Raw genomic sequence first — 20,082 nt, forward strand, 5'->3', positions numbered from 1 at the left:
TTCATTTGATCCTTGAAAAAAAATATTCTTTAAAAAATCCACGTTTCATTTGATCCCTATTAAAATATTCTTTAAAAAATCCACGTTTCATTGGTCCTTAAAAAAATATTCTTTAAAAAATCCACCTTTCATTGGTCCTTAAAAAAATATTCTTTAAAAAATCCACGTTTCATTGGTCCTTAAAAAAATATTCTTTAAAAAATCCACGTTTCATTGGTCCCTAAAAAAATATTCTTTAAAAAATCCACGTTTCATTTGATCCCTATTAAAATATTTTTTAAAAAATCCACGTTTCATTGGTCCTTAAAAAATATTCTTTAAAAAATCCACGTTTCATTGGTCCTTAAAAAAATATTCTTTAAAAAATCCACGTTTCATTGGTCCTTAAAAAAATATTCTTTAAAAAATCCACGTTTCATTGGTCCTTAAAAAAATATTCTTTAAAAAATCCACGTTTCATTGGTCCTTAAAAAAACATTCTTTAAAAAATCCACGTTTCATTGGTCCTTAAAAAAATATTCTTTAAAAAATCCACGTTTCATTGGTCCTTAAAAAAATATTCTTTAAAAAATCCACGTTTCATTGGTCCTTAAAAAAATATTCTTTAAAAAATCTACGTTTCATTGGTTCTTAAAAAAATATTCTTTAAAAAATCCACGTTTCATTGGTCCTTAAAAAAATATTCTTTAAAAAATCCACGTTTCATTAGTCCTTAAAAAAAATATTCTTTAAAAAATCCACGTTTCATTGGTCCTTAAAAAAATATTCTTTAAAAAATCCACGTTTGTTGGTCCTTAAAAAAAATAATCTTTAAAAAATCCACGTTTCATTGGTCCTTAAAAAAATATTCTTTAAAAAATCCACGTTTCATTAGTCCTTAAAAATATTCCTTAAAAAATCCACGTTTCATTGGTCCTTAAAATAATATTCTTTAAAAAATCCACGTTTGTTGGTCCTTAAAACAATAATCTTTAAAAAATCCACGTTTCATTGGTCCTTAAAATAATATTCTTTAAAAAACCACGTTTGTTGGTCCTTAAAACAATAATCTTTAAAAAATCCACGTTTCATTGGTCCTTAAAATAATATTCTTTAAAAAATCCACGTTTCATTGGTCCTTAAAAAATATTCTTTAAAAAATCCACGTTTCATTGGTCCTTAAAAAAATATTCTTTAAAAAATCCACGTTCCATTGGTCCTAAAAAAATATTCTTTAAAAAATCCACGTTTTATTGGTCCTTAAAAAAAATATTCTTTAAAAAATCCACGTTTCACTTGATCCTTGTAAATATATTCTTTAAAAAATCCACGTTTCATTTGATCCTTGAAAAAATATTACTTAAAAAATCCACGTTTCATTTGTTCCTTGAAAAAATATTATTTAAAAAATCCACGTTTCATTTGATCCTTGAAAAAATATTACTTAAAAAATCCACGTTTCATTTAATCCTTGAAAAAATATTATTTAAAAAATCCACGTTTCATTTAATCCTTGAAAAAATATTACTTAAAAAATCCACGTTTCATTTGATCCTTGAAAAAATATTTTTTTAAAAATCCACGTTTCATTTGATCCTTGAAAAAATATTTTTTAAAAAATCCACGTTTCAATTGATCCTTGAAGAAATATTTTTTAAAAAATCCACGTTTCAATTGATCCTTGAAAAAAATATTCTTTAAAAAATTCATGTTTTATTTGATCCTTGAAAAAATATTCTTTAAAAAATCCACGTTTCATTTGATCCTTAAAAAATATTCTTTAAAAAATCCACGTTTCTTTGGTCCTTAAAAAAATATTCTTTGAAAAATTCACGTTTCATTTGTCCATAAAAAAATATTTTTTAAAAAATCCACGTTTCATTGGTCCTTAAAAAAATATTCTTTAAAAAATCCACGTTTCATTTGATCCTGGAAAAATATTCTTTAAAAAATTCACGTTTCATTTGATCCTTGAAAAAATATTATTTAAAAAATCCACGTTTCATTTGATCCTTGAAAAAATATTATTTAAAAAATCCACGTTTCATTTTATCCTTAAAAAAATATTATTTAAAAAATCCACGTTTCATGTTATCCTTGAAAAAATATTATTTAAAAAATCCACGTTTCATTTGATCCTTGAAAAAATATTCTTTAAAAAATGCAAGTTTCTTTTGATCTTTGAAAAAGTATTCCCTCATTTATTCGTTTAAAATGGTTGTGTTATAATAGTCCTTTTTTAACTTTATATTTCCCTATCTTATAAAAAAATCTTTTACTTACTAACTAAACATACTTGATTTATTTTGTCCCCAAAAAGATACTCTTAACACCACTGAATAATAAATTACAAAGCTTTCAATAATATTTACAGCTGTATAACTTGTAATTTGCTTAGTTCTACAGCAAAGCAATATTGACTTTGTGACTCTTTTGACTTACACCGAAAAGGACTCCCTCCAGCTGTCTTTCTACGTTCCCTTTCAATGTCCTTATCTTGATCTACAATTTGCAATGTTGTAATAATGGTGGCATTGCTACTTTGCCAATTGTCGGAGCAATAAGCAATCAGCAATTACATTGGCTGTTAATACCGCTTACAATCAACTTTGGCGTTGAAAATTTGGTGTCACATCGGGGGATGGGTAAATATGTCAAATTGTGGTAGTGCAGAGAAAAAGACAACTGTTCCTCGACTCCTTAAGCCCCAATGTCGTTGTCGTAGTTGCTGTCCTTGTGCTTCCTAGTCAACAAGATAACCAAACAAATGAACGAACGTGCAATTGTTGGCGAATTAAAAGATTAGATGGCAACAGAGGCGCTGAAAACAGTGGATGAATTTCGGATATTTGCAACAGCTTTGTAAATAAGGGCAACGAAGACATTGAAGTTATATCTGTGATAAATATACAAAATATAACATTTCCAAAATTTGGAAAATTTTGAATTTCAGCTTCAATATCACCCAACATTTTTACGAATTTCCTTCATTCTTGTTTTAAAACACTGTTTTGATGTATTTCCTTTCTTTTTTGTTTCCCTTTCAAAAATGCAAATGCATTCCAAGTTTTGCCCATTAACTGGGAAAAAACGTAGTTCTGAAAAGTGTTTGTCTTTTGCAATATTCAAACAAACGACACCAGCTGCACTCAACAACTTTTCACAGTCGGAGTCGCAGTTCGTTTAACATTTATTGGTTTCGTAAGCACCGAGTAAATGTGTATGTAAATGCGTATTGTTAACATGTAAATGTACATTGGAATTAAAACAAATAGAAGGCATAAGAAAAATATTAAATGTGGAAATTTTATTTTTTTTTAAAGAATATCTTTTCAAGGACCAAATAAAATTCGATTTTTGAAAGAATATCTTTTCAAAAACCAAATAAAAGTGGGTTTTTTAAGAATATTTAAAAAAAATATTTTTTAAGGATCAAATGAAATGTGGATTTTTTAAAGAATATTTTTTAAGGATCAAATGAAACGTGGACTTTTTAAAGAATATTTTTTCAGGGATCAAATGAAACTTGGATTTTTTAAAGAATATTTTTTTCAAGGATCAAATGAAGCGTGGATTTTCTAAAGATTTTTTTTTTTTCAAGGATCAATTGAAACGTGAATTTTTTAAAGAATATTTTTTCAAGGATCAAATGAAACGTAAATTTTTTAAAGAATATTTTTTTCAAGGATCAAATGAAACGTGGATTTTTTAAAGATTTTTTTTTCAAGGATCAATTGAAACGTGAATTTTTTAAAGAATATTTTTTCAAGGATCAAATAAAACGTGGATTTTTTAAAGAATATTTTTTCAAGTATCAAATGAAACGTGAATTTTTTAAAGAATATTTTTTCAAGGATCAAATGAAACGTGGATTTTTTAAAGAATATTTTTTCAAGGATCAAATGAAACGTGGATTTTTTTAAGAATATTTTTTCATGGACCAAATTAAGGTCGATTTTTGAAAGAATATTTTTTCAAGGATCAAATGAAACGACCAAAATTAAGGTCGATTTTTGAAAGAATATTTTTTCAAGGATCAAATAAAACGTGGATTTTTTAAAGAATATTTTTTCAAGGATCAAATAAAACTTGGATTTTTTAAAGAATATTTTCCAAAGACTAAATAGAAATGGATTTTTAAAGAATATTTTTTCAAGGACTAAATAAATGAGAATTTTTAATAATATATTTTCAAGGAATAAATAAACTTTTTAAGAAATATTTTTTCAAGGATCAAATGAAACGTGTATTTTTTAAAGAATATTTTTTCAAGGATCAAATGAAACGTGGATTTTTTAAAGAATATTTTTTCAAGGATCAAATGAAATGTGGATTTTTTTAAGAATATTTTTTCAAGGATCAAATGAAACGTGGATTTTTTAAAGAATGTTTTTTCAAGGATCAAATGAAACGTGGACTTTTTAAAGAATATTTTTTCAAGGATCAAATGAAACTTGGATTTTTTAAAGAATATTTTTTCAAGGATCAAATGAAACGTGGATTTTTTAAAGATTATTTTTTCAAGGATCAATTGAAACGTGAATTTTTTAAAGAAAATTTTTTCAAGGATCAAATGAAACGTAAATTTTTTAAAGAATATTTTTTTAGGATCAAATGAAACGTGGATTTTTTAAAGATTTTTTTTCAAGGATCAATTGAAACGTGGATTTTTTAAAGATTTTTTTTCAAGGATCAAATGAAACGTGGATTTTTTAAAGAATATTTTTTCAAGGATCAAATGAAATGTGGATTTTTAAAGAATATTTTTTCAATTAACAAATAAACGTGGATTTTTGAAAGAATATTTTTTCAAGGAACAAATAAACGTGGATTTTTGAAAGAATATTTTTTCAAGGAACAAATAAACGTGGATTTTTGAAAGAATATTTTTTCAAGGAACAAATAAACGTGGATTTTTTAAAGAATATTTTTTCAAGGACCAAATAAACTTGGATTTTTTTAAAGAATATTTTTTTAAGGACCAAATAAAAGTGAATTTTTTAAAGAATAGAATGTTTTTCAAGGACTAAACTGAACGTGAATTTTTTTAAGAATATTTTTTCAAGGACCAAATAAAAGTGGATTTTTAAAGAATAGAATGTTTTTCAAGGACTAAACTGAACGTGAATTTTTTTAAGAATAGTTTTTCAATGATTTTTTTAAATATTTATTGAAAAATTATTTTGTCAAGGAACAATTAAACTTCGATTTTTAAAAAATAGTTTCCAAGGACCAACCCAACGTGGATTTTTTAAAAAATATTTTTTCAAGGACTAAATAAATGAACATTTTTAAATAATATTTTTTCAAGGACTAAATCAACGTGGACTTTTTAAAAAATATTTTTTAAGGACCATACGAAACGTGGATTTCTTAAAGAATATTTTTTCAAGGACCAAATGAACGTGGATTTCTTAAAGAATATTTTTTAAGGACCAAATGAACGTGGATTTCTTAAGGATTATTTTTTAAGCACAAAATTAACGTGGATATTCAAATAATATTTTTACAAAAAGAATATGCCAAAAAATTGCACTACTAGTGCTAGAAAGTCCTTCGAAGAATATTTTATGACTTTGAAGGCCTTCTACAATGATTTTATAAATCCTAGAATTTGTGCCATAAATGTCCTTTAAATTCGCCTTAGCTGAACTGACTTTCCTTTAAATTATATGATTGAAAAACGAAAAAACAAATTTGGTGGTCGGGCGATCCTTGAAGAAATGTTCTTTAAATTAGCATTTCAAAAAATCCTGCGTTTTTATATCTTCTAAACAATTGATGGTCTCTTAAATAAATTCACATTTTCAAATATACCCCCTGTCCCCCATGTACGCATAATTATCCCCGAAACCAGTCACCACCCACCTATCTATCTACCTACTCAGATTACATTACAATGACCTTCTCGAACAAGGCCACACACACACGGTGGATGTGCAACAGCCTTTTTGCAATGGAAATTCTCGCAGCTAACATTTTGAAAGGATATTTTGCCAGACATAAATTGTCATAAATAATACCATTCAATAAGTCCTTGAGGGGAGGTGGCAGCGATGCTGATATGCCTCTTCTTCTTCCTCTTTTCTATGTATGTATGTTTGCCATTCGTTTCCTGTATCCATTTGCTCGAGTAGCTGTAGGGAGTTGAACGTTCCTATTGTGGCAGTTGGGGAATGTATCATTTTAATTGTACACCACAGGGGAAATGTTACGTATGGCATGGCTATTATGCTGGTTCGGAATAAATTTATGTGTGTGTAGGTATATGTATATGTACCATGGGGTGGGGAGAAAAGCGTATGACTGATATCGGGTTTTTTCAGACTATATTTAGTATTTTTATTTGAAGCCAGTCATTTCGCTTCTAAATCTATTTCAGTTGAACCACACTAATGTAATGTCATAATAGTAAGCAATGCAAATAACATATACATGTGTAGTTATGTTTATTACTCTTTCTCTCTCTCTTTATGTACATTTAATGTGGCATAACAAAAGGGTGTCATTTACCAAAAGGGTTTGTTTGTACATTTTGTGGTAATACTTATTTTCAAATTCTCTGTAAACACCCATACACATGCACATGCAGCGCGTAATATTAACAAGTAAAACAAGTAATAAAGCTGTATGTTTAATTTAGAATTGCATAAAATATTGCTATTTATTGACCCCTGGTTTGGTCCTTAATTAGTCGTTAAAATGTACGCGCTACGGTTTATTGCAACCTTGTGCTAGCGCCTTTGACATTTTAACTACTAATTATTTGTCACTTGTTTTGCCGCCTCCTTTAGACATCAAGTAGTATTTCGCTGTCATTCGGACAGACAACACCCGCAATATCGTTTGCAAGGCACATATCGTTGTGCATAGGAGGCATATTGTTGCCACAGGTAATATCGTTACCACCCACCAAACTAGCAATAAATAGTTCTATATATTAAGAAAAACTATTGTGTTTTATTTCTTTTTATATTTCCCCCTACGGTCCACTGCTCGACGCATTCGGCGTTTTACTCCCATCGGCGGAGCCCCTCTGAGCTAAACATTGGTCAATTCGAGCCAGATTTGGATCATCGCTTGCGTATGGATACTTGGATCCTCCATAAATATACAGTCCATTACTCCTGCATTACAAGGTACGTATAGTGCAGTGTTGTTTTTAAGTGAGCTCGCGTTATTAAATTACCGCGACACCAACAAAACAATCGGTTTTGTTTGGGTACAAAGGTCGTTTTACTACGTCACCTCTTTCCCTTTTGTTTTGTTTCCCGCCAATCGTCGGCTTCTAATTTGGATGCTTGTATTCGGCAGCATCAAAATCAAAACAAAATTCAAAAGTAAAACTGTTGCAAAAATCGTTCGCTAATTTTCTTTTTGTTTTGGTTCGTTTCAAAAAACCAAACATTCAATATTTCTTTCGTTGATACCAACAAAAACGTCATCGTTGTTATTTCTTAGTTTGGTGTGCTTTACTACCTAAAGCAAAGACCGCAATATTAGTCTTTTTGTTTGGTCTGTCCGCTTTAATATTGCATATTGTTGTTGTTACACCTATTCTCTTTTTCTCGTTGTAACAACAGTCAAATTAATTTTCTGTTTTGTTTGTCGCAAACAACAACAACACTGTTGGATCATCCACCAACATCACTGCTTGCTTTGTCGTGGTTCTCTGATCAGCGCTTGTTGTTTGTGCTTTGTTAGATCAGTGAACGAACATAACAAACGAAGGAAGAATATTTTTGTGTATTCCTCTTTCTGTCGTGTCCGTTTAGGTTGAGTAGCTACACTACGTTGGTCGGTCACTTTGGTTTGTTATATTAGTTGGCATTGGGTGTAAACTTAACGTTATTATTAAAGTTAAATTAATATAAATACTATAGTGTATTTAATTTTTGTTGTTGTTTTCGATATTTTAAAAATTAATACACCCTACAGACGGTCATTTTGGCTAATTAAATAAATAAAAATAAAATTGTTATTTTATTTATTTTTGTATTTTTCCCCAAACTTGTTCAGCGTTTCGTGTTATAATTATGGCCTTCGCTCCTCTACAAACTTTCATAAGAGCATCTGACACTCTGACAGAATTTGGTGCACAAATCGGTGCAATAAAAGGTGACGATTTAGATATTAGTATATTAGAGGAAAGGAAGAGCAAGCTAGAAAAATTATGGCAATCGGTTCATAAATCGTTACGAAACTTAGAAAATTCGGAAAATGTAACAAAAGAACATCTGCATTTGGCAGAAAATAAACACAACGCTTCTTTAAACATTTATTCAAGCACTATGGCCACAATTAATAGAAAAATTATAAAAACTCGTTGTGTGTTAAAAAATTTGATTAAAAACGCGGATAAAAATCAAGAGCTATCGGCTCAATCTTTTTTGGTTCCTGAATCGCAGGAAAATATGGCGGCAAATATTTCTTCTGGTTGTGATATCGTTCACAATATGACATTGCCACCAATTGATATTAATGTTTTTGAGGGAGATTTTTCTTCTTGGCCTTCCTTTCGGGAATTGTTTAGCGCCGTTTACATTAATAACTCTCGATTGAGTGATGTTGAACGTATGTTCTATTTGCTGAACAAAACTTCTGGAGAAGCTCGGGAAATCGTTTCGCAGTTTCCTCTAACAAATCGTGGTTTCGCTTTCGCATGGAAAGCATTAAATGATGAATACAACAATATTCGATTATTGGTTCATCAACAACTAAAGTCGTTGAATAATCTTCCGATTCTTGAGAAAGAAACTGCAGTGGGTCTTAAGGAGATCCGACTGGGAATAAATAGTTGCATTTTTTCTATGTCGATCTATAACGTTCCCACAGATCAATGGGATCCGATACTTGTCTTTCTTTGCCTGCAACGCTTGCCGGAAGAAACGACAATGCTATGGGAACAAGGTATTAAAAACAAATCGGCCCTTTCTTCGTGGAAAGATTTAGACACATTTCTTTCAGAAAGGATAAACACGCTTGTGTGTTTGGAAAGTTATCGAGAGAAATCGATTCCTTCGACTGATACAAATTCGTTTAATACCGCTACCAAGTCCAACTCTAAATGTTCGTATTCCCCTTCAATTGGAAAAACGTGTTCTCTTTGTAGTGAGAAAATCCATCGGCTTCATTTGTGTTCAAAGTTTAAGAATTTATCCCCCGCAAATAGGTTTGCATTCGTAAAGCGCAACGACCATTGCATAAATTGTTTGGTAAAGGGACATAAACTAGTAAATTGTACTAGTAAAAATAGTTGTTTGAAATGTGGTCAACGTCATCACATGTTATTACATCGCGAGTCAGTAAAACCGAATAGTTCGATTCCGGTTTTGACTCCAAAAGCTCAGGCAAGCTCGTCAAAATCGTTGTTGTCAGCTGCAGCCCCAGCTTTTCGTCCCTCAAAATGTACATTCTCCACATCTGTCGAGGTCCAAAATAAAAAATCGGAAATGGTTCGTTTAAAATCACTACACCAAATGTCGAAAGAGAACTTAATTAAATTTATAAAAACAAATTTATTCAATGGAAATAATAAAAAGAAGTTTAAATTTGAAAACAATGTTGTAAAGCGACCTTCGCGTAAAATCGGTCTCACGACAGCTGGCGGTTTATATACCGGCATTGGCACAGGGTCTCAATTGGAACCCGCCTCGAATATCGTTTCGAGAAACACATAGCTCGATTGAAGTCCGAATCTGTAACTGCAGGTTCATCTGCGGCTTCAAAGTACTACATTTCGTGTATAAATATAGCTTGATTGAAGTCCGAATCTGTAACTGCAGATTCATCTGCGGCTTCATATTATCGTTGTAGCGGAGATGGATCCCGAATCTGTTACTGCCGATTCATCTGCGTTTCCATTCCCTACATTTAGTTTGAAAAAAAAGTTCACACTGCACTATACAACCCGTACCTAATACTGGATCTTATATAGATTAAGTTAATTGTGTTGAAACATGCTTTGATGTTTCAAGGGGGTCGGCATGTTTAATTTAGAATTGCATAAAATATTGCTATTTATTGACCCCTGGTTTGGTCCTTAATTAGTCGTTAAAATGTACGCGCTACGGTTTATTGCAACCTTGTGCTAGCGCCTTTGACATTTTAACTACTAATTATTTGTCACTTGTTTTGCCGCCTCCTTTAGACATCAAGTAGTATTTCGCTGTCATTCGGACAGACAACACCCGCAATATCGTTTGCAAGGCACATATCGTTGTGCATAGGAGGCATATTGTTGCCACAGGTAATATCGTTACCACCCACCAAACTAGCAATAAATAGTTCTATATATTAAGAAAAACTATTGTGTTTTATTTCTTTTTATATTTCCCCCTACGGTCCACTGCTCGACGCATTCGGCGTTTTACTCCCATCGGCGGAGCCCCTCTGGGGCCGAACATTGAGTACCCTCCACCATTTGGAACGAATTTGACAATTCTCAAAAACAATAAAATCCGTTAAAAATTCTGTTAAAATCTTAAAAATACCGAATGTTGCTGTTGTATTAGCGTCTATACATCGACATAGACCTGCATAGGTAACATTTGTAATAAGCTGTTATAAAATTTAAATGCGAAACTTAGAAGAATCGGTAATATTGTCGCTAAAATCATGAAAATACCGAATATCGGAAGGTATCGTTATCTGGGGGCTATACGAAGACGTGGACCTGCATAGACAATTTTTGTCATAGGCTGAAGTATCCATTACAAACATCAAATGCGAAATTTGAAACAATTCCGATAAATAATGTCGCTAAAATCATCAAAATACCGAATATCGGGAGGTACGTTATATGGGGGCTTTGCGAAGACATGGACCTGCACAGACAATTTTCTGTCATAGGCTGAAGTATCTATTCTGAACTTCAAATACCAAATTTAAAACAATTCCGATGAATAATTTCGCTAAAATCATCAAAATACCGAATATCGGGAAGGTACCATTATATGGTGACTCTACGAAGACGTGGATCTGTATATAAAAATTGTTGGCATAGGCTGTAGTACCCGTAACGAGCTTCAAATAAGAAATTTGAAATGATGCCGGAAAATAATGTCGCTAAAAGCATTAAAATACCGAATATCGGGAGGTACCGTTATATGGTGGCAATACGAAGATCTGAACCTGCATACAAAATTTTTTTGCCAAGGTTGTAGTACCCAGTAGGATCTTTCCGTACGAAATGTCAAAAGATTCTGGTAAACAATGTTGATGAAATCATCAAAATGCCGTATATCGGGAGGAACTGTTTTAGGGGCTATACGAAGACTAGGACCTGCATACAAACATTTTTGTCGTAGTCTGTAGTACCTATTACGAACTTCAAATACCAAATTTGAAACAATTCCGATGAATAATGTCGCTAAAATCATCAAAATACCGAATATCGGGAGGTACCGTTATATGAGGGCTATACGAAGACGTGGACCTGCATAGACAATTTTCTGTCTTAGACTGTAGTATCCATTCTGAACTTCAAATACCAAATTTGAAACAATTCCGATGAATAATGTCGCTAAAATCATCAAAATACCGAATATTGGGAGGTACCGTTATATGGGGGCTATACGAAGACGTGGACCTGCACAGACATTTTTCTGTCTTAGACTGTAGTATCTATTCTGAACTTCAAATACCAAATTTGAAACAATTCCGATGAATAATGTCGCTAAAATCATCAAAATACCGAATATTGGGAGGTACGTTATATGGGGCCTTCACAAAGACGTGGACCTGCACAAACAATTGTTTGCCTCAGGCAGTAGTATCCATTACGAACCTCGAATTACGAATTTGGAACAATTCCGGTGAATAATATCGCTAAAATCATAGCCCCGTTATATGGGGGCTATACGAAGACTTGGACCTGCATGGCCCATTTACGAACTTATCCTGCCTGCTAGTAAACTATGCATGTCTGCAAAATTTTAGGCTTCTAAGTCAATTCGTCCTAAAGATAGCGCGTTTAAAACAGACAGACAGACTGACATCGCTAGATCGTCATAGAATTTTACGCTGATCCTCATTATATATATATTTTTTGTAGGGTCTATTATGAATATTTCGAGGAATTACAAATGGAATGACAAAGTTAATTTACCCCTTATAATTATTATTTCTTTTTTTTTTTTTTGTCCAAAAGTCACCATTTCCGGATGAGTAACACTTACTGACTGTGAATACTGCACATTGTTCATTTTAACAATGCATAGACGGAAACGTTTTGTTGTTGCATTAATGCAATCCTGGAAGAAGCTACCATAAAAATATGAACATAAACCAACACGATTACATTAAGTTTTATGTTTTTATGTTCTGATGTTATTCGGTGTGCATAATTTTATTAACTTTTTTCGTATTTTCACCCGTAACCAGTTAGCCATAAAAAATATCTGCATCAATTCGTTTGCATTTTTTATAAGACAAACAAAAAAAAAACGAGTTATAAAAAATGGGAAAGTGTCAAAAAGCTTTTATGAAAAATAACTTCAACAAAATCAAAAGAGCAATATAAGAGTGGAGAGGACAATACGTTCCAGAAACGTGTTTTTTTGCGAATATTTCACGTAACCAAATTTTTTAATAAATAAATCTGCCAAGACCATATGACCCGCAAGTGTGGATTTTTACAGCATTTTATTTCATTTCATTTAACTTGGATTTTTAAGGAATATTTTTGTCAAAGGCCATAAAAAATCAACATCCTTAAAAATTTTATGTCTTTTAAAAAATTTTCTAAAAATGTAATATATCTTAATCTTTTAAAAATATTCTTAAAAAATCGTCCTTAAAAAAAATAATCTTAAAAAATCCACGTTCCTTTAAAAACTATTCTTAAAAAAACATGTTATTTAAAATTTATTGTTAAACAATCCACGTTCTTTATAATTATTCTTATTAAAACCACGTCCTTTAAAAATATGCTTTAAAAAATTTCCAGGAACTTTTAAAAGCATGCTTTTTAAAAAATCCAATCCTTAAAAATTGTTTAAAAAAATCTTTAAAAAATCCACGTCCATTAATTTTTTTTTAAATCCACGTCCTCTAAAAAATATACTTTTAACAAATCCAGGTCCTTATAAAAGCATGCTTCTTAAAAAATCCACATCCTTAAAAAAATTCTATAAAAAATCCATGTCCTCTAAACAAATTCTTCAAAAAATCCACGTCCTTTAAAACCATGTCCTTTAAAAAATATTCCTAAAAAAGCCATGTCCTTTAAAAATTATTCTTAAAAAGTCTAAGTCTTTTGAAAGATATTACTCAAAAAATATACGTCCTTTAAAAATATTTAAAAAAAACACGTTATTAAAAATAACCTGAAAAATCCACGTCTTTTCAAAAGTACTCTTGAAAAGTCGACGTCCTATAAAATTTATTCTTTAAAAAATCCATGTCCTTAAAAAAGTATACTTTAGAAAATCCGCGTCCTGTAAAAAAATATTTTTTTTAAATCCCGGATCCAGGTCTATGAACGAAAATTTTAAAACAACACGTCCTTTAAAAAATATAAAAACATCACGTCCTATAAAAATAATCTTTAAAAATATAAAATCCATATCCTTAAAAAAAAATCTTTAAAAAATCAAAGTTCTTAAAAAAGTCTTTAAAATGTCCACATCCTTTAAAAAAAAATCTTTAAAAAAACAAGTCTTGTAAAAAATATTCTCAAAAAGTTCTTTAAAAGATGTTACTCTAAAAGTCCACGTCTTTTGAAAAGTATTCTTGAAAAGTCACCGTCCTATAAAATTTATTCTTTAAAAAATCCATGTCCTTAGAAATGTATGCTTTAGAAAATCCGCGTCGTGTAAAACGTGGATTTTTAAAGATTATTTTTATAGGATGTGGATGTTTTATAATATTTTTTAAAGGACGTGGATCTTTTTATAATATTTTTAAAAGGTCGTGTTGTTTTTAAATTTTTGTTCAAAAACTTGGATTTTATAAAAAAAAAAACTTTTAAGGTTTTTTTTTTAATGGTTTTTATTAAGAATATTTTTCCAAGGTCCTTAATTTTTTAAAGAATATTTTTAAAGGACCTGGGTTGTACAAAGAATTTTTTTTAAGATCCGGGATTTAAAAAAAAAATATATATATATATATTTTTTTATATATATTTATATATATATATATATAATTTTTTTTTAATCCCGGATCTTGAAACATATTCTTTGTACAACCCAGGTCCTTTAAAAACATTCTTTAAAAAATCAAGGACCTTGGAAAAATATTCTCAATAAAAACCATGTCCTTAAAAGTTTTTTTTTTTATTAAATCCAGGTCTATGAACAAAAGTTTTAAAACAACACGTTCTTAAAAAAATATTATAAAAACATCACGTCCTATAAAAATAATCTTTAAAAAATCCACGTCCTTAAAAAATACCTTTAAATTATCCACGTCTTTCAAAAAGTATCCATAAAAAAATATCTTTTAATTAATGATCCACGATTCTTAAATAATCCAAAGAAAAGTTCTTAAAAATCCCCGTCCTTTAAAAAAATATGCTATTAAAAAATCTACGTCCTTTTTAAAATGCTCCTACGTGGATTAAACTTTATTTAAAAATTATATTTTAAAAGTATTCTTAAGTAATCCATCCATTAATAATCCAAAGAAAGTTCTTAAAAGTCCACGTCCTTTAAAAAAATTACTAAAAAAACACACGTCCTTTAATAAACATGTTAAAACATAAAATCCACATCCTTAAAAAAAATCTTTAAAAAATCAAAGTTCTTAAAAAAGTCTTTAAAATGTCCACATCCTTTAAAAAAAAATCTTTAAAAAAAAACAAGTCTTGTAAAAAATATTCTCAAAAAGTCCTTTTTAAAGATATTACTCAAAAAGTCCACGTCTTTTCAAAAGTACTCTTGAAAAGTCGACGTCCTATAAAATTTATTCTTTAAAAAATCCATGTCCTTAGAAAAGTATGCTTTAGAAAATCCGCGTCCTGTAAAAAATATTTTTTTTTTAAATCCCGGATCTTAAAAAATATTCTTTTTACAACCCAGGTCCTTTAAAAATATTCTTTAAAAAATTAAGGACCTTGGAAAAATATTCTCAATAAAAACCATGTCCTTAAAGGTTTTTTTTTTATTAAATCCAGGTCTATGAACAAAAATTTTAAAACAACACGTCCTTTAAAAAATATTATAAAAACATCACGTCCTTTAAAAAATATTATGAAAACATCCACATCCTATAAAAATAATCTTTAAAAAATCCACGTCCTTTAAAAAATATTATAGAACACCAACGCCCTATAAAAATAATCTCTAAAAAATCCACGTCCTTTAAAATTTTTGCACTTAAAAAAGTCCATGTCCTTTAAAAAATATGCTTACAAAACCACGCCCTATAAAAATGATTCTTAAAAATATTCTTAAATAATCCACGATTCTTAAATAACCCAAAGAAAGTTCTTAAAAATCTACGTCCTTTAAATAAAAATATTCTTAAAACATCTGGGTAATCCAAAAAATTTTATAAAAAACACGTTCTTCAAAGGATATTTTTCAAAAAAACAAGTTCTTTAAAATATTTTTTAAGCCACGTCCTTTAAGAAGTATTCTAAAAAATCCCTATCCTTTAAAAACTATTTTTAATAAATTCACTTCCTTAAAAATAATTTTTTAAGAGATCAACGTCCTTAAAAAAATATTGTTTAAAATATACACGTCATTTAAAAATGTTATTTAAAAAATCAAAGTCATTAGAAATACTTTTTAAAAATAAATGTCCTTAAAAAATGTTGTTTAAAAAAAATCCACGTCCTTTAAAAAATGTTATTTAAAAAATTAACGCCCCTTAAACAGAATTATTAAAACAGCTCGTCCTCTATAAAATCCATCTCCCAGAAAAAAATCATAATCCAGGTCCTTGGACAAATGTTCTTAAAAAGTCTACGTCCTTTAAAAAATATTTTTGAAAAATCCACACCCTAGTCAATTCTAGTCAATTAAAAATGTCAATGTTCTTGAAAAACTGTTCTTAAAAAATCAATGTTCTTTAAAAAAATATTCTCTAAAAAATCCATGTCATTAAAAAATTATTTTAAAAAATATCCCAGACAAAAAACAAGGGAACTGATAAGGATTGGTGGCTCTTTCCGAAACCTAGGTATTCTCTGCCTTACCCCCTGGTAAACATTACCATCGTTCTCCACTAATAAACGAACATTGTTTTATAAAAACAACAATAAAGGGATAAAGCCTGGCCATTTTGTAACAACAAATAACTACGGTATCCCGAACAAACAAGCCAAAACTGTTTTAAAATATTTTTTTTTAATCCATGTTTTTATTTTTTTTTTTAATCCACGTCCTTAAAAAATATTCTTATTAAATCCATGTTCTTCGAAAAATATTTTGAAGAAAAATCCTTCGATAAATATTAAAAAATATTCTTGAAAAAATATTGAAAAATATTGTTAAAAAAATTATTCAATTTATGTCTTTTAAAAATTATTCTTAATCAATTCACGCCCTTTAAAAATATTCTCGTAATTCCAAGTTCATGGAATTTTAAAGAATATTTTTTCAAAGACCATTAAACACGTAATCGGGGAATTTTAAAGTACATTGTTAAAAGGGTCATACAATCATCAAAAGTCATATTTTAAAGATTTTTTAAGGAAATCTGGATTTTTAATTTTTTAAGGACATTCAATCAATTAAACCTTTTTTTTAATTTTTTATAAGGACAATCAAGTGAATAAATATGTGCTAAGAATTTTCATTAAATTTTCATTAAAGGAAAGAAGATGAAGTAAACGTTTTTTTTTTTTTTTTTTTTTTGGAATATTTTTGAAGATCTTTACACATAAATTTTAGAATATTTTCAAAAATATTTGCACATTTCCAAATTAGAAATTTTGAATTATTTATTAAATTATTCAGTTTGTAATTTTAATTTTATTTTGCATATTTGCATCCACTTCATAGCTTATCTTTCATTACTTCATATTTAAATTCAAATTCGATGAATTTTTAATTCATTTCCAATCGACATTTACAATTCAATCGGAATTGCTTTGTTGCCATTCATTGGCATTTCGATGACATAGAAATCGTTTAATTTCACATATCCTAGGCATCAGCACAAATATTTGTACATTGTTCGATTGTCAAACAACAATAATAATTTTATATTTTATAATCCTGCCGTTCGGAATATCTATCTATCTCATTTGAATTTCTCAATTTTGTCAGTGAGTGTCGGAGGGAGGGATAGGCGGTCAGGCAAACTGTGGTTCGGATAATTCGATTATTTGTGCGTTCTCATGGGTCATCTGTTAACTTTTAATGAGTTTGGATTATGCGGATTATTATTTGTATCGATTAAATATTCCAAAGCTCGTCCCTTGTTACAGACACACTCGCATGCATACATGTGTGTGTGTGTGTGTTGGTATATTATTTTAATGTTTTTAAATTAGTTGCAATTATAATATTATTTTCATACACGTATACATACACAGGGTGAGATGAAACAAGTAACAGAACATTAAGTTCCGCCGGGCCAAACGTTTAATACCCTCCAACTTAGGGAAAAGGAAGCAGTACAGCCTATATACCAATTTTTAGTTATATTCATGGGAAAATGTGCCAAAAATCATAAAAATACCGAATGTCGGGAAATACGGCTATATGGGGCTATACAAAAATGTGGACCTATACAAGAGCTAGAACCCATTAAGACCAACAAATACCGATTTCTAGGCAAATCCGCGAAGAAATGTGGCAAAAACCATTAAAATACCGAATATCGGGAGGTACCGTTATATGGGGGCTATTCCAAATCGTGGACCTATACATGCAATGTCTCGCCAAAGGAGCTAGAACCTATTATGACCTACAAATACCAATTTTCAGAGATATTCGTGAAAAAATGTGACAAAAATCATCAAAATACCGAATGTTGGGTGGTACCGTTATATGGGGGCTATACCAAAACGTAGACCTATACATACAATATTTCGCCACACGAACTACGACCCATTATGACCCACAAATACCAATTTCTAGACAAATCAGTGAAAAAATGTAGCAAATATCATCAAAATATCGAATATCGGGAGGTACCGTTGTATGGACATGATCTTCGGGTCTTTGAAAAAAAGCACTGATATGACTTCAAAAATGTGTCCTTGCATGTTTTTCATGGAGCCCTTTTCTGGAGTTTAATAGACGTCTACCCCTTACCAGTTCCTTTTCTTGCCACAGCGCCGAAAACAATAAAGAAAGTCCTAAAGTCGGGCGGGGCCGATTTTATGATACCCTACACCACTTTGCTAATTTAGTTGAGCTCCACATAACAATTAAAAGTTTTTATGGGGGAATTCAATCATACACCCTATGATTATAATTATAATTTAAAATTCAAAGGACTAAATATTCCGAATCATTTGTATCGTTTAAATTCGGATTTATATTGCCCATTTGGTGCACAATTAATTTGAAATTGGATAAAAATATATATGGGAGCTATATATAAATCGGAACCGATCTCGATAAAATTTGGCAAAGATATTTCTGAACTGTATTTGATATATTTCCCTGAATATCGTTGTTACGGAGTGCATATTACGGCTGTAAGTAACAAATATAACAAATCGGATGAACAATATATATGGGATCTATAGCTATATCTGAACCGATCTTCATCAAATTTGGCATACTACCTTCTAGACTCAATTCGGTCGTATGTGCACCCCTCCCATTTGGACAAATATTAGACGTTTGGTGCACAATAAAATGTAAGTCGGACGAAGTTATATATGGGAGCTATATCCAAATCTGAACCGATCTCGATAAAATTTAGCAAATGTATTTCTGAGCTGCATTTGATATATTTTCCCAAATATTGTTGTTACAGACTGCATATTACGGCTGCGGAGGACAAAAATAACAAATCGGAGGAACAATATATATGGGAGCTATAGCTATATCTGAACCGATTTCGATCAAATTTGGCATACTTATTTTCAGGCCTAATTTGATTGTATGTGCAAAATTCCATACTATTCGGACTGATATTACACGTTTGGTGCACAATAAAAAGCAAATCGGACGAAGATATATGTGGGAGCTAAATCTAAATTTTTACCGAGTATCTCCAATTTCAATAGGGTTCGTCCTTGGGCCAAACAAATGATATGTGCAAAATTTCATTTGGAGCGGGCAATAAATGCGACCTGTACTTTGTTTTCAAAAATACATGGTGAGACGGACAGACGGACGGACATGCATAAATCGACTCAGAATGTGATTCTATGCAGATCATCAAAAGGAACTATGGGTTTATCTCATATCCTTTTGCCTGATACAAACAAATGCACAAAGACATAATACCCTGACCACCTTGTGGTGTAGGGCATAAACATGCAGGTCACCATCACAACCATTAACCTATGAACTTTATTTCTGTGTTTTGCAAATCTTTGGGATTCTAAATTATAAATCGATATCATCTAAATCATTATGCTGCCAACATATTCAACCCTTATTCAACAATCAGCTAACCTCAAGATATTTGAAAAAAAAGAAAAAAAAAAAACAAAAAGAAAATAAATAAAAACTTCAAAGGAAATGTGTTCGACTGAAGTGTGTCGATATGTTGGAATGAATATCTAGTCGAATAAATTTCCATTTCAAAGGGAAAGTTTTTAGAGAACGTGTTGTTGTTTCTAAACTTTCTCTTAACAGTTTGTGTGTGTGTGCGTTTTTGTTGCTAGTCCTAGTTGTTTGGCTTTGTATTTATAATTCAATAAAACCATTTGTCGACAAAGCCAGGAATGACCCCAAGTTCAACAGAAGAAAAAGAAGACCAAAAGGACGACAAAGACTACGAGGATGATGACGGTGATTATCTTTGCCCCCTTTTCTTGGACTTCTTGCCAACAGCCGAGGAAAATTACAAAAAGTTAAATAAAAGAACATGAAAAGAAAAAACAAGTACAAAACTGTAAGTTCGGCCGGACCGATCGTTGAATACCCTCCACCATTTGGAACAATTTTGGCAATTTTCAAAAAAATAAACTTTTTTTAAAAATTCTCTAAAAATCTTAAAACAACCGAATGTAGCCCTTATATT

The 20,082-nt window shown here is 30.3% G+C and overlaps 2 protein-coding genes across 2 annotated transcripts in view; one reads left to right on the forward strand and one right to left on the reverse strand.

Moving 5' to 3' along the window:
- Positions 1-20,082, reverse strand: part of LOC101895872 (mucin-4) — a 216,426-nt gene that overhangs the window by 81,195 nt on the left and 115,149 nt on the right. The gene's annotated exons all lie outside the window — the stretch shown is intronic.
- On the forward strand, positions 6,617-10,311 carry LOC131803918 (uncharacterized). The gene is made up of 2 exons (XM_059125847.1): positions 6,617-9,689; positions 9,765-10,311. The coding sequence occupies exon 1, from the start codon at positions 8,016-8,018 to the stop codon at positions 9,657-9,659; it is 1,644 nt and encodes a 547-aa protein (XP_058981830.1). The 5' UTR covers positions 6,617-8,015; the 3' UTR covers positions 9,660-9,689; positions 9,765-10,311.

The sequence above is a fragment of the Musca domestica genome, unplaced genomic scaffold (genome assembly GCF_030504385.1).
Source record: "Musca domestica strain aabys unplaced genomic scaffold, Musca_domestica.polishedcontigs.V.1.1 35, whole genome shotgun sequence".
NCBI lineage: Eukaryota > Metazoa > Arthropoda > Insecta > Diptera > Muscidae > Musca > Musca domestica.

Coding starts and splice junctions, on each gene's coding strand:
- LOC131803918 (XM_059125847.1), top strand. CDS start 8,016: ATGGCCTTCGCTCCTCTACAAACTTTCATAAGAGCATCTGACACTCTG.